At 41.6% G+C, this 26760-nt stretch overlaps 1 protein-coding gene across 3 annotated transcripts in view; it reads left to right on the top strand.

The window, feature by feature from the left end:
- Cers6 (ceramide synthase 6) overlaps positions 1-26760 on the top strand; it is a 248165-nt gene that overhangs the window by 197372 nt on the left and 24033 nt on the right. For all 3 annotated transcript variants that reach the window (XM_029473812.2, XM_021151369.3, XM_029473798.2), the window contains exons 7-8: positions 892-1020; positions 3586-3692. In XM_029473812.2, coding sequence (XP_029329672.1) covers positions 892-1020; positions 3586-3692 — 236 coding nt within the window. The remainder of the gene's footprint in view (positions 1-891; positions 1021-3585; positions 3693-26760) is intronic.

Below are 26760 nucleotides of genomic sequence, written 5' to 3'. Positions count from 1 at the left end.
AGTATCAGAGAAATATGTATGTGCTGTTGTCCCAAAGAGCTTAAAGTTTGTTAGATTGTTGTTGGTTGTTGTTGGTTGTTGTTGTAACAAAAATGCCTGAGCCAAATCAATTTATAAGAAAAAAGGGTTGGTCTATGCTCATATTTCAGAAGTTCAATAGATGATTGACATGTTGTTTTGAGGTCTATGTCAATGTAGTATATTGAGGAAGGAGTGTAGAGTGGTATAAGCTACTCATGATACAGCAGCTAGAAAATGGGGGAGAGGAAAGAGTCCACTTTCCAACATCTACCAGAGCATTCTCTCAGCACCCTAACTTTATTCCAGTAGGCTCTGGTAACACCTTGACTGGGGTCTAAGCCTTTGAGCATGGACCTTTATGGGACACTTTAACATGACAAATCAAAAGACAAGTCTAAGTAGTGCTTTTCTTTGTTTGAAATTCTATGGCGATTCCTTGTGATCTGACTCACTACAGTGTTGAACCCCAGTCTCCATGGACTGGTCACTTGTATATCTCCTCCTATAAACAGGAAATCCCAATTGTACAGGAGTTGTATCTTTTTGTTGTTGTTTTGTTTTGTTTTGTTTTGTTTTGTTTTGTTTTTCAAGACAGGGTTTCTCTGTGTTGCCCTGGCTGTCCTGGAACTTACTCTGTAGACCAGGCTGGCCTCAAACTCAAATTCACCTCCCTCTGCCTCCCAAGTGCTGGGATAAAAGGCGTGCACCGCCACCACTGCCAGGCTCAGGAGTTGTATCTTAACAACCAAAGAACACCAAGGCTGTGGCTGCGGAGATCCTCCCCGTGGTCTGGCTTAGAGAGTAGATGGATGGGATGGAACACCAAGACGTTGCTGAGAACTTACTGTATTTTGTTTTTCCTTCTTTGAGGACTTCGGCATTATGTTCCTGCACCACCTTGCAACAATTTTCTTAATAACCTTTTCATATGTCAACAACATGGCCCGAGTAGGAACCCTGGTCCTCTGTCTTCACGACTCAGCCGATGCTCTGCTAGAGGTAAACCTTTTCTTTTCATCTTGAGGAAGACAAAATCCAGAACTTGCAAAGTCCCCAGACCAGCTGTCCCATGGTGTAGTGGGTTAAATTGGCAAATCTGAGACTTTAGATTACCATGAAAATGTGTGTCCAAAGTGAGCTTTGTTAGCATCATTGGCTAATAGGAAACTGGAAGCTTTGACCAGTCCACATTTGAATGGTTGATTGTTTAACAGAAAAATAACTGTTTTAATAGATTTTCTAAGAGTCACACTGATTTATCTGAAAACTGCTTATAACCCAGTTTAGTCTCACAGTACAATAAAGCAGTTTTATTTTTGTTACCAGTATACATATTATCCTAGTGGTTTTTAAGAGTGAAAGGGGCATATGAATTGTAAATTTTATACCAAAGGTATGCAAAGAATTTGCTACTTTCAGAGTTAATGTTATGTGCATAAATAAATCTTTTTACTTTATGCCAAGAAATTTTATAACTGGTCAAAATTAACCCAAACAAGTACAGAGTTTGCATAGAATTGACTCTTGGAGCCACCCTTTTCTTCCCCCTGCTGTGTCATGTTTCCATTACTAAGAAGAATCCTCAGTCATAATCGCTTATTGCAATCAGAGGCACAGATGCACACAGTTAATTAATCTTTCATAGAGGCGGTAAGTTAAAATTTGAACTGAATGTAAAAGCTCATCTAAAATTCTGATCCCCTGAAGGTTATGAAACTAAAGTGTCCATAAGTCAGAAGATAGTTTATGGTTATGACTACGGTATGATTCAGACTGAACTTAATTCAGCATGTTTTTAATGGGAGAAATTATGTAATCGGCAGGAAGTCCTCTGAAATTCTATTATAATTTGATTGTATCCAGTGTATGCTTAGAAGTGGACATTTATGCTGCAGCCTATGTGTAGAAATCAACCCTAGACCTTAAGCCATGGTTGATTCCTGTGGAAAGCTCTGGCATGCACTTTGGCTAGAGTTGTGAGAGAGGAGGTACTTGTTGAATTCTCATCCACCGCTTTCATCCAGAGAAGATAGCTAATCTGAGAATACAAGTATGTGGCTTAAAAGCAAAAGGTTTTCATAACCAGGATTCTTTTTGACATGATAGATAATGCTTGGAAATATCCAGTTAATGAAATCACAAAATAGTGTTTACAGCGCACACATCTCTGGCGAGTTTGCTGCCACTGGTTATCTATTGCTTCTGATGGATGAACGTGAAAGAAAAGGGGTGTATTGGTGCGACCTAGTCAGAAGAAAGCCAGAAGTACTTTTCTTTTGATGTAATTCATGGTGTTAACACGTGGAGTATTCACAAAATTAAAAGCTCATAGTCTTGACTCCCACTAGGTGATGGATATTTCCTCTTAAGACACATTGTTCCCATAGCTTTCTGCACTGCTCAGCGCTCCTAAATGATTATGAATACCTCCAAGGATGCTAGCAACATCTTTTTCCAGTAATTAATTTTCCAACACATAGAAAGTAATCTTGTGTTGCAGAAGAGATCTACAGTTTCCAATAGTGTGTAAGTGCTGTGGACTCTGCACAACTTCAAGAAATGGGGAAGAAAAGGTTTATTTCCAGGCCCACCTGCTCACCCTTATAGTCGCCTTAAGGAGCAACAGCGTAGAAAGCAGTGAGGATGAAATTTCCCACTGAAATGGCTGTCATCAACCATGGATTTATTTCCTGCAGACACCTGAGATTAGTAAATTTCATCTAGAAAATGAGCCTTAAATAGGGCTAGAAATCCTACAGCCATAGAGTCACTGATATAACAGTCACGACACTGTCTTCATCTCAGAGTTTTCAAGAATAAGCGGGGAACTCATCTTCCAAGGAGCCTCTGTGATTGTTAAAGAAAGCACAGACCCAGCTAGACATGGTGGCACACACCTTTAAATCCCAGCACTTGGGAGGCTGAAGCAGGTGGATCTCTGTGAGTTTGAGGCCAGCGTGGTCTACAGAGCAAGTTCCAGGATAGCCAGGACTGCACAGAAATATCCTATCTCAAACCGCCCTCCCTCCCCCCCCCCGAAAAAGGAAAGAAGGAAGGAAGGGAGGGAAGAAGGGAAGGAGGGAGGGAGAGAGGGAAGGAAGGAAAAAAATTGGAAGGAAACACAAACCTCAAAGTAGAAGGGAAGACCATTGTGGAAAAACTGTAGCTTGTGGCCTCAGCATTCAGGGTGCAATGAGGACTTTATATTGACCTGTTATGTGATTTCTGTCCTGATATCTCTGGCTTGCTAACATCAAAATACAATGCAAGAAAGTTTTTTATTTGTCCTCTCTTCTCTTAAAAATCAGCCATATAATTGAAATTTTCAGGTTAGTAGATATTTTTTATCAGCTCTGTGACAGTTGCAGTGTATGTGTGGTTGACTCTGCATTTCACTAGACTTTTGGGTAATTTATAAATGCCGCTGTGTGGCGTGTACCATTTTTCAGTAGCAGGCATCCTTATGCATGTGGTAAGCTATGTGAAGTCACTGGGGCTCATGCAGACTGAAGGAAACTTTTCTTATCAGCTTAACTGAATGAATGGCATTCCTTCCTCTTCTAGGCTGCCAAAATGGCAAATTACGCCAAATTTCAGAAAATGTGTGATCTCCTGTTTGTCATGTTTGCCGTGGTTTTTATCACCACACGGCTGGGCATATTTCCTCTCTGGTGAGTATGGTGGTCTTCTTTCTGATAAAGGCAACCCCTCCACGGATACTGCACACATTCTTATCCTGAATTATTATACTCTAAGTCCTTCCTGAGAAGGTTAAAGCCCAGAGGAGCAACCGATGGAGCAGCTCATTGGGGTTTGGGAAATACTTTTGCTGCTAGTGTTTGTAAGTGTGAGGACCTGAGCTTAGTCCCATCACCCACAATAACACATTCTTGTAATTCCACCACTGAGATGGAAACAGAGGAGTCCTTGGGAGCTCCCTAGCTGGCTAACCTAGACTAATTGATGAGTTCCAAACCAGTCAGATACCTTGTCTCAAAGGACACAGATGGCATTTTCAAAAATGACACTCAGTGTTGTCAGATGGCTTGCCCAGACATATGCATATATAGGTGTCACCACACACATGCACATATGTATACCAACACACACACACATGAGCACATCACACACACAGCACGTGATCTCTTCCTTCAGGAGAGTTATATACTTTACTACTGTTTTGATGAAATCAGATGGGTTTAAGGGTGGCGTGACTGTGGATGTCTTTACTAATACCTTGTGTAGCATAGCTCACTTCTCTTTCAGATGCTAGTCTAGAACATGAATTAAGAGCCTCTGCCATGGAGGTCTGAGTTAAGAAGGGAAGCATGGTCCTGTAGCCAGAGGCCAGAAGCAGCATTGCCTGGGAACTCAAGACATGCAGGTTCCTGGGCCCTGCTTCAACCCACTAAATCAGAAAATCTGCAGATAAGGCTGGACCATCCACGTCATCTGAAATCTTCATGGTGATTGTGTGTGACATAAAAGTGAGAAAAACACTGTCCTAAATAAGTCTCTTCATCAGCTTGTGCTTACAGCTAAAGGGGAATGGAAAGCATACCTTCAAAATAACCCTGAAATTTTCTGTGGCTCTTTAATGTCTACATGGCTTCTTTTTTTTTTTTTTTTTTTTTTTTTTTGCCTTGTTAAGAACTAAAGAAAAGGCAGGCATAGCAGAGTGTTGGCGTCTGACAGATGTTTCTATTGTTTCTATAGGTCTATTGCCAATCTCCTGTTACTTGATTTGGGGAGAATGAAGTCTCCATGTTGCTTTAAATCTACCATTGATGGTAGATTTTTTTTCCCCTTCCATTTTCAAAGAACAATTTGAATGGGAAGTTTGAGCCATAGGAAGTGGAGAGAGTAGGAACACGAAGACACAGTACTACTTGACAGTCCAGTGGTGCCCACAGAAGATTAGCAGCCAGAAAGTTGAGGGCTCTAGGGAGTAGGTGTATCATTAGCATTAATGAATTACTGACACACCCACACACACCTTTCAACCACGAGGCAGACACGTGAGTCTTCCCCGTGAGGTTCATGGCCCTTTGGACACCGAGGTTAATCATTTTCAAGCAGCAGTGTCACGTGTTGGCAACAGACATTTAATAAAACCTTATTGTAAGTGAGTCTAAATGTAGGTAGGAAACACTGAAGTAATTTTAAATATGATGTATCTAATTATTTCAGGGTTGAGGGTCTTTCAAAATTATTACCATAATTAGTCATAAGAATTTAAAGAAGAGTTTAAAGAAGAAATTCAGGGCTGGTGAGATGGCTCAGTGGGTAAGGGCACCCGATTGCTCTTCCGAAGGTCCAGAGTTCAAATCCCAGCAACCACATGGTGGCTCACAACCATCCGTAACGAGATCTGGCGCCCTCTTCTGGAGTGTCTGAAGACAGCTACAGTGTACTTACATATAATAAATAAATAAATCTTAAAAAAAAAAAAAAAGAAATTCAAACAAAATGTAAGGATGACTTCTCAGAACGATAGAAAGCATTTTCAGATGACTTAGAGTCTGACTCTTAAAGAAATAGGCATCACTCATGTAGTTTGATTTACTGCTTTCCTTCTAGAGAGAGTTAAGATGGAGATATACCTGCCTTCTCACCATTTAACATATAAACTCTTGTTTATAAGCTCTTAAGGTTTAGGCATTGGTGAATTACCAAGAATAGCGGTCCACAGAACAAAGAAATCCTGTCCTGCTGTCATTGAGATCACTCATGGTGCACCTGCTAGGAGGACCTGTTAGCTGCTTAGAAAGTTTTTGTGACTGAGCATAAACCTTGCAAAATACCTTGGGGCTCCTGCACCTGTGCCCTGTGCTGTAGCCGAGTTGCTTTTGAAAACTGACTTATGGAAAACCCTTTTCTATTTCTTGTAATATAATAACCGTATGCTCACTACGATTATACCATTATGGTTTACAGTTAGTAAAGAGAAATCTTTTTAGATACATCCAGGAAGTCAGGTTGTTGCCTTGATTATCTGTTTGATCCTGCATCTGTTGCTACAGTGAAATGGACATCACTGTTATTTAACCCTTTCGTGGAAAGAGCAATAACAAAGAGTATTATAAATATTTGATATTGTGAAATTATTTTAAAATTCCTTTGCAATTAGGAAAGTACAGTGTGAAGAAAGACCTTCCAGGCTGTCACCTACAGATTCCTCCCACTCCCTCTGCTCATGATAAATTCAATCAGTTTTCCAAGTCAGGAGTATTGTTTTTGACATGGGGCCGGGGGAACTGCTTTCTTTTGTAAGATGACACCTGGGTCTACTTTATAACTCTAAGCCAAGGATTCCTAAGCTCTCTGTGAAATCTGTTATGTGTGAGCATTGCACAGGCATGCTTCCACTCTCTGTGAAATCTGCTGTGTGTGAACATTGCACAGGCATGCTTCCACTCTCTGTGAAATCTGCTGTGTGTGAACATTGCACAGGCATGCTTCCACTCTCTGTGAAATCTGCTGTGTGTGAACATTGCACAGGCATGCTTCCACTCTCTGTGAAATCTGCTGTGTGTGAACATTGCACAGGCATGCTTCCTGGGTGGAGGCTCCAGTGCTTTCATCATTTTCTGGTATCTGTGACTCCTTCCTTTGCTCAGAGAAATACCCGTGGAAAGCAGAACAAGTGTACATACCACCTCAAGTAGAAATGCTCCCGGGTGTGCAGGTTCCCAGGACATCTTCTGCAGAAGGCATCTGTGATTCCTTCAGCTACTCCTGTATGTCATTTTCCTTCATTTGTTTCCCAGATTTCCTCCTGCCATGATCTTCCAACCTCAGCATGAGAAACAGCAGCACATACCATTTGCCACACCCACCTCACACCATGGTGTGAGCTTTAAGATGGCTTCCACCTTGCCCTATGGAGGCTGCTGTCCAACTGAACCCTCTTCCCTCTCCTAAGGTCAAGTCATGCTGTACATTTTACTTTCCAGTGTGGAATATTTGCATACTCTGTTTGTCCCTCTCAGAGTTCACCCTGCTGTTTTTGGTTACCATACTAGCCTAACAGTGTCCTCTGAGTGTCCCCTATGCTGACCCTTCCAGATTTGTTGTTTCTTCCGACTCACTGAAGACAAATGTTGACTAGAGAGGATTTCTTTGGTTAACTCAGTGCCTAACAACTGAGTGTGTGTAATTTTTCACCACACTATGAAGACTTCTGAGATCCATTATTTCGGTCTCTTGCTTCTTCATATTTTTCTACAGTATACAAAAGCCTGTATTCAAAGTCCTGTGTAAATCAGGATGACCATTGGAGGCACCTCTTGTACATAGAGAAGCAAGACTACAGAGGACAGAAGGTAGGGGTGACAATCCTGCCATCCCAGCTAGCTGAGAGGCAAATAGGAGGAGCCAAGTTCAGAGCCAGCCTGCTTGGTCTCAGAAGAAAATAGGAGAGACATGAAGGAGGAAAAAGGAGTAAGCTGGAGACATAGCTTAGTCGTAGAGTGTCCATAGAGCAGACATGAGGCCCAGAGTTCAAACCCACTGCTTACAAGACAAGACAGAGAAGGATAAAAGGAAATGCCAAAGCTGGATTTTAGGATTTTGGTCTTTTATTTTCTTTATGGAAACTTTTAACTCAAAAATCTTGCCATGTGTGTGCATTTAGTGAGGGTTTCCTAGGCAACCAGGATGCGGTGCATACTGAACCTTCCATTAGATGCGGGGCTTTTAAACTCGCAGCTCAGATTCCAACAGGTAGTGTCGGTACTCTGCTTTATAGTTTCAAAGAAGAAGCTACAGGCTATGAGTTACTCTTAAAAGCATTTGGCGAGCATTGGTAATATAAATGTTTCATATTTAAATCATCATACTGAATATACTGAAGGGCTCTGTTGGCTAAATAATAAATATATCAGACAGCATATATCTGAAGAAATCATTATCTGAGGTTTTTTTTGAGGAGAATAAGAGATAATTTATCAGTTTATTCTGAAGCCAGAGGTGAGTTGCCATCGCCCAGAACCACTGTGTCCTAACATGGTGACCATTCCATGAAGCAATTTAAATTTCTTTCGATCATATTCCTTCTCCTTCCCCTAATCCTCCCCAACTCCCTCCCCACTCACCTTCATGTGTTCTCCCTCCGTGCACTCGCTTGCTCTCCCCACTTTCCCTTCCCTTCCCTTCCCTCCCCTCCCCTCCCCTCCCCTCCCCTCCCCTCCTCTCCTCTCCTCTTCTCTTGTCTCCCCCCTCCCAGAAAAAAAATGAAAATCAAAACACAAAAATGTAAGACAAAACACCAAAAGAAAACATAGAGAATTGTGTACAGGAATACCTGTTGTATTCTTTATGTTAGTCTACCCTGCTGTGTGGCTGATATATCCAGTGGCACTCTATTCGAAGAAAAAGCCTTTTCCCTTTCTCACTAAGTATCAATTGCAAATAGCATCTGGGGTAGGGATGGGACTTTGTGCCTCTCTCCCTTTCTCAGCACTGGTGTTTTGTCTGGTTTGAGCCTACGCAATGTGTGCTGTCACAGTCTTTGTGAGTTCATGTGGGTATCAATCCTGTTGAGGTCTGGACAATGCTGTTTCCTGGGAGTTATCCACCACCTTTGGCTCTTCGAATATTTCCACCTCCTCTTTTTTTTTTTTTTTTTTTTTTTAATATTTTTATTACATAATTTCCTCAATTACATTTCCAATACTATCCCAAAAGTCCCCCATAGCGCCCCCCACTTCCCTACCCACCCATTCCCATTCTTTTGGCCCTGGCATTCCCCTATATTGGGGCATATAAAGTTTGCAAGTCCAATGGGCCTCTCTTTCCATTGATGACCGACTAGGCCATCTTTCGATACATATGCAGCTAGAGACAAGAGCTCCAGGGTTCCGGTTAGTACATCATGTTGTTCCAACAATAGGGTTGCAGATCCCTTTAGCTCCTTGGGTACTTTCTCTAGCTTCTCCATTGGGAGCCCTGTGATACATCCAATAGCTGACTGTGAACATCCACTCCTGTGTTTGCTAGGCCCCGGCATCGTCTCACAAGAGACAGCTATATTTGGGTCCTTTCAGCAAGATCTTGCTAGTGTATGCAATGGTGTCAGCGTTTAGAAGCTGATTATGGGACGGATCCCTGGATACAGCAGTCTCTAAATGGTCCCTCCTTTCATCACAGCTACGAACTTTGTCTCTGTAGCTCCTTCCCTGGGTGTTTTGTTCCCAATTCTAAGAAGGTGCACAGTGTCCACACTTTGGTCTTCATTCTTCTTGAGTTTCATGCGTATAGCAAATTGTATCTTATATCTTGGGTATCCTAAGTTTTGGGCTAATATCCACTTATCAATGAATACATATTGTGTGAGTTCTTTTGTGATTGTGTTACTTCACTCAAGATGATGCCCTCCAGGTCCATCCATTTGGCTAGGAATTTCATAAATTCATTCTTTTTAATAGCTGAGTAGTACTCCATTGTGTAAATGTACCATAATTTCTGTATCCATTCCTCTGTTGAGGGACATCTGGGTTCTTTCCAGCTTCTGGCTATTATAAATAGGGCTGCTATGAACATAGTGGAGCATGTGTCCTTTTTACCGGTTGGGACATCTTCTGGATATATGCCCAGGAGAGGTATTGCTGGATCCTCCGGTAGTACTATGTCCAATTTTCTGAGGAACCGCCAGACTGATTTCCAGAGTGGTTGTACAAGCTTGCAATCCCACCAACAATGGAGGAGTGTTCCTCTTTCTCCACATCCTCGCCAGCATCTGCTGTCACCTGAATTTTTGATCTTAGCCATTCTGACTGGTGTGAGGTGGAATCTCAGGGTTGTTTTGATTTGCATTTCCCTGATGATTAAGGATGTTGAACATTTTTTCAGGTGCTTCTCTGCCATTCGGTATTCCTCAGGTGAGAATTCTTTGTTCAGTTCTGAGCCCCATTTTTTAATGGGGTTATTTGACTTTCTGGAGTCCACCTTCTTGAGTTCTTTATATATATTGGATATTAGTCCCTTATCTGATTTAGGATAGGTGAAGATCCTTTCCCAATCTGTTGGTGGTTTTTTTGTCTTATTGATGGTGTCTTTAGCCTTGCAGAAGCTTTGTAGTTTCATGAGGTCCCACTTGTCAATTCTCGATCTTACAGCACAAGCCATTACTGTTCTATTCAGGAATTTTTCCCCTGTGCCCATATCTTCAAGGCTTTTCCCCACTTTCTCCTCTATAAGTTTCAGTGTCTCTGGTTTTATGTGAAGTTCCTTGATCCACTTAGACTTGACCTTAGTACAAGGAGATAGGAATGGATCGATTCGCATTCTTCTACATGTTAACAACCAGTTGTGCCAGCACCATTTGTTGAAAATGCTGTCTTTCTTCCACTGGATGTTTTTAGCTCCCTTGTCGAAGATCAAGTGACCATAGGTGTGTGGGTTCATTTCTGGGTCTTCAATTCTATTCCATTGGTCTATTTGTCTGTCACTATACCAGTACCATGCAGTTTTTATCACAATTGCTCTGTAGTAGAGCTTTAGGTCCGGCATGGTGATTCCACCAGAGGTTCTTTTATCCTTGAGAAGAGTTTTTGCTATCCTAGGTTTTTTGTTATTCCAGATGAATTTGCAGATTGCACTTTCTAATTCGTTGAAGAATTGATTTGGAATTTTGATGGGGATTGCATTGAATCTGTAGATTGCTTTTGGCAAGATAGCCATTTTTACAATGTTGATCCTGCCAATCCATGAGCATGGGAGATCTTTCCATCTTCTGAGATCTTCTATAATTTCTTTCTTCAGAGACTTGAAGTTTTTATTATACAGATCTTTCACTTCCTTAGTTAGAGTCACGCCAAGATATTTTATATTATTTGTGACTATTGAGAAGGGTGTTGTTTCCCTAATTTCTTTCTCAGCCTGTTTATTTTTTGTGTAGAGAAAGGCCATTGATTTGTTTGAGTTAATTTTATATCCAGCTACTTCACCGAAGCTGTTTATCAGGCTTAGGAGTTCTCTGGTGGAATTTTTAGGGTCACTTATATATACTATCATATCATCTGCAAAAAGTGATATTTTGACTTCATCTTTTCCAATTTGTATCCCTTTGATCTCCTTTTGTTGTCGAATTGCTCTGGCTAGGACTTCAAGTACAATGTTGAATAGGTATGGAGAAAGTGGACAGCCTTGTCTAGTCCCTGATTTTAGAGGGATTGCTTCAAGCTTCTCACCATTTACTTTGATGTTGGCTACTGGTTTGCTGTAGATTGCTTTTATCATGTTTAGGTATGGGCCTTGAATTCCTGATCTTTCCAAGACTTTTATCATGAATGGGTGTTGGATCTTGTCAAATGCTTTTTCCGCATCTAAGGAGATGACCATGTGGTTTTTGTCTTTGAGTTTGTTTATATACTGGATTACGTTGATGGATTTCCGTATATTGAACCATCCCTGCATCCCTGGGATGAAACCTACTTGGTCAGGATGGATGATTGTTTTGATGTGTTCTTGGATTCGGTTAGCAAGAACTTTATTGAGGATTTTTGCATCAATATTCATAAGGGATATTGGTCTGAAGTTTTCTATCTTTGTTGGGTCTTTTTGTGGTTTAGGTATCAGAGTAATTGTGGCTTCATAGAATGAGTTGGGTAGAGTACCTTCTGTTTCTATTTTGTGGAATAGTTTGTGAAGAACTGGGATTAGATCTTCTTTGAAGGTCTGATAGAACTCTGCACTAAACCCATCTGGTCCTGGGCTTTTTTTAGTTGGGAGACTATTAATGACTGCTTCTATTTCTTTGGGGGATATAGGGCTGTTTAGATCATTAACCTGATCTTGATTCAACTTTGGTACCTGGTATCTGTCTAGGAACTTCTCCATTTCATCCAGGTTCTCCAGTTTTGTTGAGTATAGCCTTTGGTAGAAGGATCTGATGGTGTTTTGGATGTCTTCAGGATCTGTTGTTATGTCTCCTTTTTCATTTCTGATTTTGTTAATTAGGATGCTTTCCCTGTGCCCTCTAGTGAGTCTGGCTAAGGGTTTATCTATCTTGTTGATTTTCTCAAAGAACCAGCTCCTTGATTGGTTGATTCTTTGAATAGTTTTTCTTGTTTCCACTTGGTTGATTTCACCCCTGAGTTTGATTATTTCCTGCCGTCTACTCCTCTTGGGTGAATTTGCTTCCTTTTGTTCTAGTGCTTTTAGGTGTGTTGTCAAGCTGCTAATGTGTGCTCTCTCTAGTTTCCTTTTGGAGGCACTCAGAGCTATGAGTTTTCCTCTTAGAAATGCTTTCATTGCGTCCCATAAGTTTGGGTATGTTGTGGCTTCATTTTCATTGAACTCTAAAAAGTCCTTAATTTCTTTCTTTATTCCTTCCTTGACCAAGGTATCATTGAGAAGAGTGTTGTTCAGTTTCCACGTGAAGGTTGGCTTTCTATTATTTATTTTGTTATTGAAGATCAGCCTTAGTCCATGGTGATCTGATAGGATGCATGGGACAATTTCAATATTTTTATATCTGTTGAGGCCTGTTTTGTGACCAATTATGTGGTCAATTTTGGAGAAGGTACCATGAGGTGCTGAGAAGAAGGTATATCCTTTTGTTTTAGGATAGAATGTTCTGTAGATATCTGCCAGATCCATTTGATTCATAATTTCTCTTAGTTTCACTGTGTCCCTGTTTAGTTTCTGTTTCCATGATCTGTCCATTGGTGAAAGTGGTGTGTTGAAGTCTCCCACTATTATTGTATGAGGTGCAATGTGTGCTTTGAGATTTACTAAAGTTTCTTTAATGAATGTGGCTGCCTTTGTATTTGGAGCATAGATATTCAGGATTGATAGTTCCTCTTGGAGGATTTTACCTTTGATGAGTATGAAGTGTCCCTCCCTGTCTTTTTTAATGACTTTGGGTTGGAAGTCAATCTTATCAGATATTAGAATGGCTACTCCAGCTTGTTTCTTCATGCCATTTGCTTGGAGAATTGTTTTCCAGCCTTTCATTCTGAGGTAGTGTCTATCCTTTTCTCTGAGATGAGTTTCCTGTAAGCAGCAAAATGTTGGGTCTTGTTTGTGTAGCCAGTTTGTTAGTCTATGTCTTTTTATCGGGGAGTTGAGTCCATTGATATTAAGAGATATTAAGGAAAAGAAATTGGTGTTTCCTGTTATTTTTGATGTTAAAGTTGGCATTTTGTTCTTGTGGCTGTCTTCTTTTAGGTTTGTTGAGGGATTACCTTCTTGTTGTTTCTAGGGCGTGGTTCCTGTCCTTGTATTGGTTTTTTTCTGTTATTATCCTTTGAAGGGCTGGATTCGTGGAGAGATAATGTGTGAATTTGGTTTTGTCGTGGAATACTTTGGTTTCTCCATCTATGTTAATTGAGAGTTTGGCTGGGTATAGTAGCCTGGGCTGGAATTTGTGTTCTTTTAGTGTCTGTATAACATCTGTCCAGGATCTTCTGGCTTTCATAGTCTCTGGTGAAAAGTCTGGTGTAATTCTGATAGGCTTGCCTTTATATGTTACTTGGCCTTTTTCTCTTACTGCTTTTAGTATTCTATCTTTATTTAGAGCATTTGTTGCTCTGATTATTATGTGTCGGGAGGTATTTCTTTTCTGATCCAGTCTATTTGGAGTTCTGTAGGCTTCTTGTATGTTCATGGGCATCTCTTTCTTTAGATTTGGGAAGTTTTCTTCTATAATTTTGTTGAAGATGTTTGCTGGTCCTTTGAGTTGAAAATCTTCATTCTCATCCACTCCTATTATCCGTAGGTTTGGTCTTCTCATTATGTCCTGTATTTCTTGGATGTTTTGAGTTAGGATCTTTTTGCATTTTCCATTTTCCTTGATTGTTGTGCCGATGTTCTCTATGGAATCTTCTGCACCTGAGATTCTCTCTTCCATCTCTTGTATTCTGTTGCTGATGCTCGTATCTATGGTTCCAGATTTCTTTCCTAGGGTTTCTATCTCCAGTGTTGCCTCATTTTGGGTTTTCTTTATTGTGTCTACTTCCCTTTTTAGGTCTAGTATGGTTTTGTTCATTTCCATCATCTGTTTGGATGTGTTTTCCTGTTTTTCTGTAAGGACTTCTACCTGTTTGATTATGTTATCATGTTTTTCTTTAAGGATTTGTAACTCTTTAGCAGTGTTCTCCTGCAATTCTTTAAGTGTGTTATTAACGTCCTTCTTGAAGTCCTCTATCATCATCAGGAGATATGCTTTTAAATCCGTGTCTAGCTTTTCCGGTGTGTTGGGGTGCCCTGGACTGGGTGAAGTGGGGGTGCTGGGTTCTGATGATGGTGAGTGGTCTTGGTTTCTGTTAGTAAGATTATTACGTTTACCTTTCGCCATCTGGTAATCTCTGGGGTTAGTTGTTATCGTTGTCACTATTTAAAGATTGGAGCAGAAGCTGTGTTCCACTCACCAGCAGTCTCTAAATCCTGCGGCGGGGGTCGTGGGTAGCTGACGGTACCCCGGTGCTGGTCCAGCCGGAAGAGGCCTGTGGTCCTACTCAGGCCGTTTTTCTGCTTCCCTAACTAATGCAGTCTCTGGTCCCGCGTGCAATTGGATTGGAGCAGAAGCTGTGTTCCACTCTCCAGAAGTCTTAAGATCCTGTGGTGGGTGTTGTGGGTAGCTGGTGAGTGTCAGCCGACCCTGCACCCCAGCTGCCCCGGTGCTTTTCTGACCGGAAGAGGGTTGTGGCCCTATGTAGGCCGGATTTCTCTCTCCCCAACCAGAGCAGTCTCAGGTCCCGCGTGATTGGACTGGAGCAGAAGCTGTGTTCCACTCACCAGCAGTCCCAAAATCCTGTGGCGGGGGTCGTGGGTAGCTGGCGGGTGTCAGGCAACCCTGCGCTCCCGCTACCCTGGCGCTGATCCGGCCGGGTGAGGCCTGTGGCCCTACTCAGGCCAGTTTCTGCTTCCCTAACTAATGCAGTCTCAGGTCCCGCGCAATTGGATTGGAGCAGAAGCTGTGTTCCACTCTCCAGAAGTCTTAAGATCCTGTGGCGGGTGTTGTGGGTAGCTGGTGAGTGTCAGCAGACCCTGCGCCCCAGCTGCTCAGGTGCTCTTCTGACCGGAAGAGGGTTGTGGCCCTATGTGGGCCGGATTTCTCTCTCCCCAACCAGAGCAGTCTCAGGTCCCGCGTGGTTGGACTGGAGCAGAAGCTGTGTTCCACTCACCAGCAGTCCCAAAATCCTGCGGCGGGGGTCGTGGGTAGCTGGCGGGTGTCAGGCAACCCTGCGCTCCCGCTACCCTGGCGCTGATCCGGCCGGGTGAGGCCTGTGGCCCTACTCAGGCCAGTTTCTGCTTCCCTAACTAATGCAGTCTCAGGTCCCGCGCAATTGGATTGGAGCAGAAGCTGTGCTCCACTCACCAGAAGTCTTAAGATCCTGTGGCGGGTGTTGTGGGCAGTTGGCGAGTCTTCCACCTCCTCTTGCACATAGATCACTAAGCCTTAAAGGGGGAGGTTGATAAACACATCTCATTTAGGGTGAGTGCTTCAAAGTCTCTCCCAAAATGATGTATATTGTTTACTTCTGGGGTGGGTCTCTGTTGCAAGAAGGAGCTTCTCTGATGAGGGTTGAGCAGTAAATGCACTGAGCTTTGGGTATTTATTACTATGTTTCCTTAACAGAATAACAGTAGAAGGTTTTCCTAGGGCACAAAACTTACCCAGTCCCAAGTTCTTGGCTACTTTAACAATGTCGGGTATGGGTCCCATCTCATGGAATATGGGCCTTAAATGCAGTTTTTAAACTGCAGTTGATTACTATCATAACATTTGTGCCACTATTGAACTAGGATAAGATGACCTTCCTGTAGACCACAGATAGGGTCTTCTTTATCCTTTAGAGTTGAGGCCATTAATATTTAGAATTATTTGAAAGATATATATAGATTGCAGTCATTTTGATTTTTTTTAACTAGTGTGTTTTCTTAGTTGTGGTTTGTTTGGTTTGGGTTTTGGTTTTTCATTAAACTGTAGCTTTGTTTGATTCTCTTTGGAGTCTCTTGACCGGGCTTGTTCTACTCTTCACGTTTCCATTCCTTCACTGTTTTCTCATTGGCTACTCAGAACCATTTCACATTTCTTTCCAGCAATACATGAAAGTTCTACCTTCTCTACAGCCATTACCAAGATTTGTTGTCTGTTTTATTATAGTCGTTCTGAAGAGAATAAAGTGCCATCTTTTCATTTTCTCCCAAATCTTGTATTCACTTTTACTTGGATTGTCTTTCTATCATCATGGGAGTTGGTTTTGTTATGCCAACCACACCATTCTTTAATGGACTGTTGCTTCTACTATGATGTCATTGTCATGTCAGTGGAACAAAATATTTTTTTGTCACTGTCCTCATTTCCTGCCCTATACTTAACTGACTTGACTTCATTTCTGCCTCTTGGAGTCTTTATGCCATTTTAATCCAAACTGACTCATCTGTCCTGTCAGTCGGAGAAGTGTGTAACCTAATGCGCCAAGAACTCTGGATGCATTAATGTGCCCTATCCTCCTGTCTCAGAGCTGAGATACTGTCCAAGGAACTGGTGATCATTTCTATTCAGGGGATATCTAGGCCACATTCCAGCCCCACCCCACACAGGTCCACAGAAGAGTTCTCTCCACATGGTGCCTTCCTGATGACATCATTGGCTGGTGTTGTTTCACTGTAAACAGCCCCTTGTCTTGCTGTTCCCAGAGTATGACGCACTCCCAAAAGTGAAACTTTTATATCCACTATGGCCCTGCCCACTGGCCAGTCTGCTTTGGAAGGGGAAGGGGGGCGGGTATTAAAGTGACACCACTCCTCTTCACTGTCTCCACAGAACACACAGTCCCACTCCAGCAGCCCATGGAGGGACTTTTATTTTTTCCAATCTGCAGAATGGAGAGATGAGAAAAATCTAATTTAACAAGCGACTGTAACTGTCAGATAATTTAGCCACTGCATGGATAATTAATAGGGAGAGCCTGTAAAAAGCAGTGCCCTTGATATCTACCCTACGGTGTTTACAGCCGAGCTTTCTATGCCTCTAAGCCTGACTCCTGTTCTACACCACAGACCAGTGACTAGCTTACAACAACCAACAACAGGAAAAAAAAAAAAAACCCAACCCTACAGACTTCCTTCCTGGAGTCATCAAGATGAATATTATAAATTCTTTCAGTCCCATCTTCTATAGTTTTCAAGCTATTCTTCTCTGATTCTGAATTGTATTGTGTCAACTCTATGGAAGTTATATCGGCTTTTCAGAACTTAAGTTTCTGTAGTATTTAAATTAGCGATACATCATTATTTCAAAGTAATAGTCTTGCGGTGATAGCATGGGATGACACTGGAATGATCTTGTTCAGTTTTCATGGACTTCTTCAATTATACAGCTCGTGTAGTATGCTAATGTACATCTTGCAATTTTGTGAACATAAAGCCCTGGAGTTGTAAGATCATAATATGAGCATCCAGGAGGCCAGAATAATTGGCCTTCATTTTCCATTCTCAGTAACAACTTGGCTCTGTAATGCTTTCGTGGTTGTGACTAAGCATAAAAATGGAAGAGCTATACAAGTGCTTTTTACTTCGCTGATTTTATCAAATCTGTGATGGAATGGTTCAGGATTTATCATGTAGGTTTTACTTTCTAATACATTCTTGAATAGTTTGATTCCTCCTTTATTAAATAGCATCTACAATTTAGGATCCTCCAAGATTATTGCAGTTAGGAAGACATATTTTTACCTCTTTGGAATGCACGCTTATGACTTTGTATATAATCAGGACCAAATTTAAACAAGGTCCAATAATTATATGCTTTGAAAGATTCACATCACAATAAGTATTCCAACAGCCCAAAAATTCATACTGAATCCTTGCTGCACTGCTGCCATCAAACTGATAATCACCGGTGGCCCAGATAACAAATGTTCGTTATGATAGGGTCATAATTCAAAAACAGCTATTGGTTTAATAGTGCCTCTTTTCATAAAGTTTAATAAATTATGTCTGCTTGTGTTCGCTTGTCTCAAAAATATGTGTATTCTAGTCTTGTAGTTGGACACTCAGTAATTCGATGCTTTTTAGACCCTTTCTGTTGATCCCCTCTTTTTCCTGCACTCTATTTGTGGGTAACCCACCAAGTTCCTACAACCTGCCAGGTTTTACAAAGGTGTAATCTCAATTTGGCATGGAGTAGGCTGTGCTCAGTCTCATGACAGCACCTGTTATAATGCCTTGCTCCGAATGACACTTTAATTCTAAATGATTTCACAACTCTTTGCTTAGTTAATCTCCCTGATCTTTGGGGCATTCGTGCCGACAGAGAAACTTAAATTACTTCACCGGTGATTCACCTAAGCTCCCTTACTGATCTCCTAATATCAGTTCAGCCAACCTTACTATAGCCATTTTTTTTTTCTTTCTGCAATAGACTACTGTCTTCTTTAAGGCCACTGAGAAAGACATACCTTTTGAGTATTTGACAAATAAAATGTCATTTAAAGGTAGTTTCCTATTATTCTGCCTCAGTCATCAAGTCATATTAAAAAAACACTATCATCATCTACCAATGAATTAGAATCAAGTAACGCAAAAGGGAGATCCAGAAGGACTCTGGAAGGACGGTGACATGGTGCAGCTCCAAGGGGAACCAGGTACCTTGAGTTGTATTCCTCCCGCTTGCGTGTTAGAAGACCAGGCATATGGATTCTGTGTGTCTGTCACTTCAGTAGTTAAATAATGAGTGCCTGTCTCATCAGAAAAGCTAAAGAGTGACTGAAATGTTGTTTCAGGTGGTGCTTTATAAAGATATCATCTAAATAGGGAGGATTTTCAGTGTCGTTACAATTAAGATGGAAAGTCCCATGACTGCCAAGCCATGTGCCAACATGGTATGTTTTTAATAGTCCTTGGTTTTATTTATATCTAATGAACCATAAGTGCCTTTAAAATTAACTTCTAAAACACTTCCCCAAATTCTGATACCCACACAGGCTTGCGTCAATCACGTCTTCTCTCAGAACTCAGTGAGTGCAGACTACTGAACATGGTTACATTTTTCTTCCAGATCCCAAGTGACATAACTCAAGACACCAGAAATCACTATTGCATTGCACAGATTCACAAAGTCAGTGGGTATGTGTTAGGCGACTCCTTTCCTTGTTAAGTCTCAGATTCGTGTTCATTATTCAGCCAAGAGTGGGCCTGCAGTACTGCCAGGACCTCTACCTGGCCTGCATGAGGTATGTTATCCCTCTGTATATCCCAGAGAGCAAACCCTCAGTTCTAGGAAAACGCACATCATCGCGCACCCTCAGGATCAGTGCAGCAGAAACTGGCGTCTCACCGTTTTCTTTTATAAGATTTGAAACTCATCCAAATCCACAGTGGCATAGAAGCCTTTTCTTTGATTCATTTCTGAAAATATATCTTCCAAAGGAGCATGGCTTACATGCTTTTCTGGATAGCTGATAAGAGGCAGATTAGTCTCACCTCACAAATTCGGAAAAGCTTATCCTCTCACTCCCGAGAACCCTTGATAACTGTACTCTCAAATTTGTATTGGTGTTGTTCTGTGTTCAGTGGATCAGAAAGATAACGGATGAAGCCTAGAAATGCTTTGCTAGATAGGTAACTTGGCATGCTTTTTAATAACATTCATGTCTGATAGTACCTTCTCCAGAGGAGTTGGTTGGATGCAAATGCTGTGTGCTGAGAGACTTGTCTCATTGACTGAGAACCTACCTGTCTGATTGCGATTTTAATTTACTCCCACAACTGACAGGTTAAACCAAGACTCCACAACCTCAGCTTGTAGGCCATGTCCGCAGACAGCCCATTTTTAGAAATAAAGTTTTGTTGGCACACAGCCTTCCCCGTCTGTCATGTGTTGTCTGTGAGTGCATTCTGCTACCATGACTGGGGAGTTAGGAGTGATCAACAGCACAGCACGGCATACTTATCATCTGGCCATTGGAGGAAGACTCTTGCCAGCTCTTTGACTTGGCCATTAAGAGTTTGACTTGGATTCTAAGTAGGAGTTCAGAATTCCAGTAAGATAAGACCGTTAGGGGAGTGACACGCTAAATGCATTTAGCCGCCAGATGTTCTCTGTTGAGTTATAACTACCATCAGCAGAAACAGATGTGGTGTTATTCTTAATACTGTGGCAGCACAGAGGGAAGGTATACTCCCCAGTCCTGTAGTGACTTTTGTCAACAAGACAGTATATTTTACAGCACTCCCAACACAGAATTGATGACATAAGTGTTCCCTGCCTCCATCCTTCCCAGGCACTTAGCTTAGTGGCAGGTGCCCAACCTCAAATCTGTTACCACTCCCAGACCTTTCAGCACAGCTTACGTCAACCCAACCTTCCTGTCTTAATTCTTCTTTTGAACGAACAGGCTATAAAGCCACCCTTAATTCTCACACTCCTTTGTCTTCCGAGTCTTCATGTCCTCTGTAGTCCTGACTAATGCCTCAACATAAATTTTTTTATGAAATAAGTGAATATTTGATAGGATTTCTTGGTGGACAACACATTGTGTTGTGATAGCTGAGTTATGTATTTGATGATTATAAGGAAATGTTTTGGGTAGAACTCACTGAAATATTTATTAAAATTTATCCAAAAGGACTGAGAATCAAGTCCAGGGAAATGGTATTGACCACGTTCCGTTTATTAGAGCCCATGGGATAGTCTTATGAGACAGTCCCAAATGTTTTAAGATTCTAAGCAGCTAAGTGGTACTGTCTTAATTAAGAGTTTTAGGTTACCTTTTTTAATTGAAGTATAAATTCAGTGAACAATAACTAATGAAATGGAGTTTCTATTAATGAATGTAATTTTACTGCCCAGCAGTAGATATTAGTCAAATAATATGATCTGTGGGAGTGTTTCTCAATATATCATGTAGGAAGTGCTGGGTCATTCATTTCATTGCAGTCTCCTACCTACCATACCTGTAGAAGCTACAATCAAAACTGCAGGTAAAGGTGCAGATTGCACAAGCCTGGTGGCCTGAGTTGGATCTCTAGAACCCCCATAACTGTTTAAGGCAGTGGTTCTCAACATGGGGGGTGTGACGCCTTTGGGAAGTCAAATGACCCCTTTCACAGGGGTCGCCTAAGATCTTCAGAAAGCACAGATGTTTGCATTAAGATTCACAGCAGTAGCAAAATTACAGTTATGAAGTAGCAATAAAAATCATTTCATTGTTGGGGGTTACCATAATATGAGGAACTGTATTAAAGGATTGCAGCATTAGGAAGGTTGAAAACCACCAGGCGTGGTGGCGCACGCCTTTAATCCCAGCACTTGGGAGGCAGAGGCAGGTGAATCTCTGAGTTCGAGGCCAGCCTGATCTACAGAGTGAGTTCCAGGACAGCCAGGGCTACACAGAGAAACCCTGTCTGGCAAAACCAAAAAAAAAAAAAAAAAAAAAAGGAAGTTTGGAAACCACTGGTTTAAGGAAAAAAGAGATTTTACAAGATTGTTCTTTGGCCTTCACACATATATGCCTTGGCACACAGAGCCACACATTAACATCACACACATACACACTAATAATGATGATGATAATATTTTAATTAGTGTTAACCATCAAATGGTAAAATATTTTAAATGACTTTATTAAGCATCTTAACCAGTAACAAATGAACAAGACAAAGATAGTTATTTGCTGCATTGATTAATATAATTCCATGAGTTGAGATTTTAGCTCACCAAATTTTCCTCATCTTTGGTAGAAACAAAAGGATCTTTTGTATCTTGTGTGCTACTGTACCCTGTGGTAAAGCAAAGGACACTTAAGTTGACAAAGGTACCTTTTGAACTTGTCCTATTCCATCTATTTGGGGGGGTGTGAAGCTCTGAAAGCGTCTCTGTGCAGAAGGCCTTGAAATTACCACCGTTCCCAGAAAACTACATTACATTATGAACACAATTTGCAAAGTCAGCACTTTGCAGGAAGGGTCAGCAACCTTCTCTTTGCATTAAGCTGACAGTTGCTCCCAGAAGTAAGTTAAAGCTACTGTGAAAAAGCAACAGAGGCAGCCAGCTTAGATGGCTAAGTAGTGAGTTATTCAGCCCTTCTCCCCTTCTTTCTCTTCCTGACGATATGATCGCATTTTTTTCTAATTTAAACTTCGAGAAGTCCTGTGCCCTCTGTGACAGCCACAGGACTGTCTGAAGCATTGCCCTGGTGGTATCTGATAGCCACTAGCTCTTTTTTTTTTTTTTTTAACCCCTTGACACTTAGGAATAAATTCCAGCAAGGCAGGAATCTTGTCTGCTCCTGTTTGCCCAGCACTGTGCGCAGTGCCCGGTGCTGATTCATTTTCCAAAGAGCTCTGCACATGCTCTGCATCTTGATTTGGGAGTTTCTGTGATAACGCTGGTCTCCCCCTTTCAGGGTGATAGACAGGAAGGAACATTCTGAAAGGAATAGTGATGCTCTCTTCTGAGGCTCTGCCTTCTACCTCATCCCCCTACAACTGTCTTCCCTTCTACCTGATCTCCCTGTAATTGTCTCATCTCTCCCCACATGCAGTCCCCTGATGAGGTATACTGAGCTCTATCCAGTGTTGTGTTTAGGGTTCTGGAATTGAGGTTGCCTGTATCAGACAACTGTCCTGTGTCTGTATCTCTTTGTCTTGTTCTGTTTTTAACATTTTTTTAATCCATATGTCAAAGGTATGGCCGAGATAATGAAAGTTTTGCCTTATTCTAAATGTAACTCCCCTCACAGCTGGGACCGTTATTTTTTTCCATCTCTGACCTACTTTTCGAAACCCCACAGTGAGTTGAAATAAAGCAATCTGTTGTTTTGTTTCTGTGTGATGCAGACAGGTCCATGTGATACATGTATACTTGATGCATATAGAGATCTATCAAATACTTATCGGTCAGACAGTCACGTTGAAAGCTTGATTACTTTAGGAGAAGTAAAGGTGAATCAACATACTCACTGCTGGTTTTGAAACCATATGTGTATTCTTCATGCATGAATGGAAGGATTGGAAGAGGTCTTAATACCTTCTAGCTGGATTTTCTAGAGCCTACAGTTTGGCAATTAGAAGGGATCGTGACCTTCTAGTAAGAAATATTTATGAAGTGATGACAGCAGGGGACTTGGGAGCAGCAGCACTTGGTAGCGAAGGACAGAGACCATACACATAACTTACATGTTTTAAAAGTTGGCGGCCTATAGAAGCAAAGAAAGATAGCGAGTGGCCAGCAGTCAGGAAAGCCATGCTCCAGCTTAAACAGTGGACATGTTCCAGGTGCTGCGACTGGAGGATGCCAAATGGAAAGCTGTGACGTGAGGATAGGTCTAGTGGCTTGTATCCTGTGCTACTTTAAAAGCTAATGACTCAGCCGGGCGGTGGTGGCGCACATCTTTAATCCCAGTACTCGGGAGGCAGAGGCAGGCGGATTTCTGAGTTCGAGGTCAGCCTGGTCTACAAAGTGAGTTCCAAGACAGCCAGGCTATACAGAGAAACCCTGTCTCAAAAAAACAAAAACAAACAAACAAACAAAGCTAATGACTCCATCATGGCTGTAACAAACACATCAGTGCAGCAGTGAGAGCCCGTCTGTCAGCAACAGCATTAATCAGACTGTATTTGCGAGCATATTTGCTTAGGTCTCTTCTAAATACCCTTCAGTTTTCTCTCAGAGAAACCCAGTTCATCGTATTCTGAAAAGGAGTGGCCGTAAAGAACTGATCCTGTCTCAAGCACTTTGGTATAAAAGTTGCTTAGCAGTGGGGCAGAAAAGAAAAAAAGCAATTAAGTTTATATTTAGTGATCTATCTATACACATCTGGAGCACATTTGGGAAAGAATTCAAAAGGGCCAATTCATTGCATGCCTCCTGCTACAGAACGAGTGTGGGAGTCAAGCTGCGATTTCCACAGCATCAGACATTTATTGTTGACTTCAAAAAGTTCTCCCACTTATGTGTAATTACTATCCTAGCAAATGGCTCTGAAATTTCAGCTTCTTAAGCATAAGGCAGAGTGGTCCTTTAAAAGTAAAATAAAATGTAGGCCCTATGAGATAAAATTAAGATAAATTAAGAATCAGTTACTTCCAAGACGAAGCACTTATGTGCATGCCTTCTTATATAAAACAGATCCTTACCATGTATGTGTGCTGTTTGCTTGCCAAGACCAAGATGTCTTCCATAACTTGTGGCAGCACTGGACTTTGAAGCTCTGCTGTACTTTTTCAAAAGAATCCATGCTGGTGCAACTTAAAGTTAACTAATGCTTTTAACAAAAGGCATGGTAGATTTAGATCTCATTTCAACCTCCTAAAAGTCTTTATAGAAACAGCTCTCTCCGGATGGGAGGGGGTGGCTGACACCCTAATTCTGTTTCTTCCAGTTTGTGAAAATAGACCCCTTCAAGGCTCCAAGAGTGTGAGGCTCCGACTAAAGCCATTTCTGGGTGCTGCATCAAGTGCTGCTGAGATTTTTATCACCACACCACTTGAGAAATATTTTTCAAGGCTGACAGCTCAAAAGGAAAGGAAAAAAAATGATATAATAAAGCAAAGCAAACCAAACACTGAGCTTGGTGTTTTGTAAAACAAAACCACTATCGAGCTGGGTGGCTCACGCCTGTAATTCCAGCACTGAGAAACCAGAGGCAGCAGGATCGTCATGAGTTTGAGGCCAGCCTAAGCTACATAGTGAGTTCCAAGCAATCCTGGGCTACATAGTAAGTTCTTATTTCAGAAACAGTAATAAGAGAACATTAGTGTTGAATGAAGCATAGGTGGCAGGAGTCACAAAGACCAAAGGGAACACCACAAAGCTGCAGCCGCTCCACACAGGCGACTTCTAACTGCCCTTAAGGTTTCACTCACAGAAACCCAGTCTGTTTTGTAGAACTTGCCATTTGAGAAGAACATATTGCAAGGAAAGCTGACAAAAGGCGAAAGCCCTGACCCCATATCAAGGCAAGTAAACAAGTCATAAGTAGCAGCAGGTGGCTGGAAGGGCAAGGGGGGCTGCTGAAGGACATGGGACACTGGAAGGGAAGAGGATGGGAAGAGCATCAGCAAAAGCCAGCTATGCTTGAAAACGCTGTAAAGAAATGAATGGGAGAGATGTAATTTACAGAAAATCAAAATGAAAGAAGATATATATATATATATATATATATATATATATATATATATATATATATGTGTGTGTGTGTGTGTGTGTGCATTATTGTCCAGTTACTAAAACTATCACACACACAGACGTGTGTGTGTGTGTGTGTGTGTGTGTGTGTGTGTGTGTGTGTAGAGAGGGAGAGAGAGAGAGAGAGAGAGATCGAGTATATATTGTATGAGAGTCTTTGCTACAGGTTGCTAGGTTAAAGCATTGAACACATACTGGCCAAGGATATTTGAAAGCTATTTCCCTGTAGCTTAAGGGTGGTTTTTTTTTATTATTATTATTATTATTATTAAAGTATCTTAATTGAGCTAATGAGGAAATAGTGTTATACTAAGAATTAAAAGTCGTGTTTAAGTCTTAATTCTGATGCTAATATATTCATTACACCTAGCTCAGAACTCTTTCTCCTCAGTTTCCTCCACGATAAGCAAGTTCATAGCATCTTTCTCACAAAGGGATCTGGTGTGTATTAAGTAAGAATACACATAGAAGTACCTGGCAAGTCTTGGAGTACCACATAGCACTGTGCCTTGTGGGTTTGTGTAGACCCTATCAAACACCTATTGGCTTTAGATGGGATGTGAGGTGGGATAGAGAATAGGGCTAAAGCCAGAGACTGCTTAAGTTAGGATGGGAAATTTTAAGAATAATTCAGCTGCAGCATTTCGTTGAGAATTTTCCTCGATAGCTAACATCTCCTCATGGGGTCTTGCATTGAAATGATACTTCTGTAAAGACAGCGCTGAACAGCCAGAAGGAAGATGTCAGACATACTGGTGACAGTGCCCCTGGTGCCTGCCCTTTCCCGTCAGTCCCTATTACTCTAGGTTCCCTTGCCCTCAGAAGCCGTAGGAGAAGTCTGTTGTGCCTCCTGGCCTCTGCTCCTTGTCAGGGAGACATGTGGCTCTGATTCTTGTGTTCAGCATTTGTTCACGGTTTTGCTGCAGCTTAAAGACCAGACAGCATGTTTCTCCCTGACACTTTTGTTCCATCCCTTGTGAAGAGCCATCGCTTCACGTGCCTGTCTGTCTTAACCTCCTCTTGACCTGAAAGCATGCCAGCCTCTTCAGAGGCATGAGCCGTTGTGACAGAGACCAGACTGAGGAATAGGATGCCAGCATCTTTCACTAGAGCCATGCACGCTGTGAATGTGTCTGCGATCCATAAGAGGGTTTGAGGAAAAACACAATGGAAACCTTTCAAGACTGATTCAATTAAGTGCCTCCCAAGAGACAGGCTGAGCGCCAACAATGGGAAATTCAATATTGGCTTACTGAAAGACACTTCATCTCTCCCAAGTACCAACCACCTCTCTCTCTCTCTCTCTCTCTCTCTCTCTCTCTCTCTCTCTCTCTCTCTCTCTCTCTCTCTTTGTTTTCCTTTTCTCCCTCCCCCTCCCTCCCTCATGTATGAAAGAAAATATTCTGCAGCTACCTTTTGGAAAAATACGTCCTTTTTTGCAATAAAAGTCTGTACCTCTCTTAAATTCATTAATGTCAACCGTCACAGGAAGTTCATAAGAGGAAATGGAAGATTATATAAACAAATTCTCACCATGTCTAAAACCAATGAATTGTTTAGATGTAGATTCCTGCATGAAATTATCTGCATTTGTG

The sequence above is a fragment of the Mus caroli genome, unplaced genomic scaffold (genome assembly GCF_978045245.1).
Source record: "Mus caroli unplaced genomic scaffold, Mus_caroli_1 scaffold_2, whole genome shotgun sequence".
Lineage (NCBI taxonomy): Eukaryota > Metazoa > Chordata > Mammalia > Rodentia > Muridae > Mus > Mus caroli.
The sequence above is the reverse complement of the archived record's forward strand: the minus strand, read 5'-3'. Positions and strand labels throughout refer to the sequence as shown.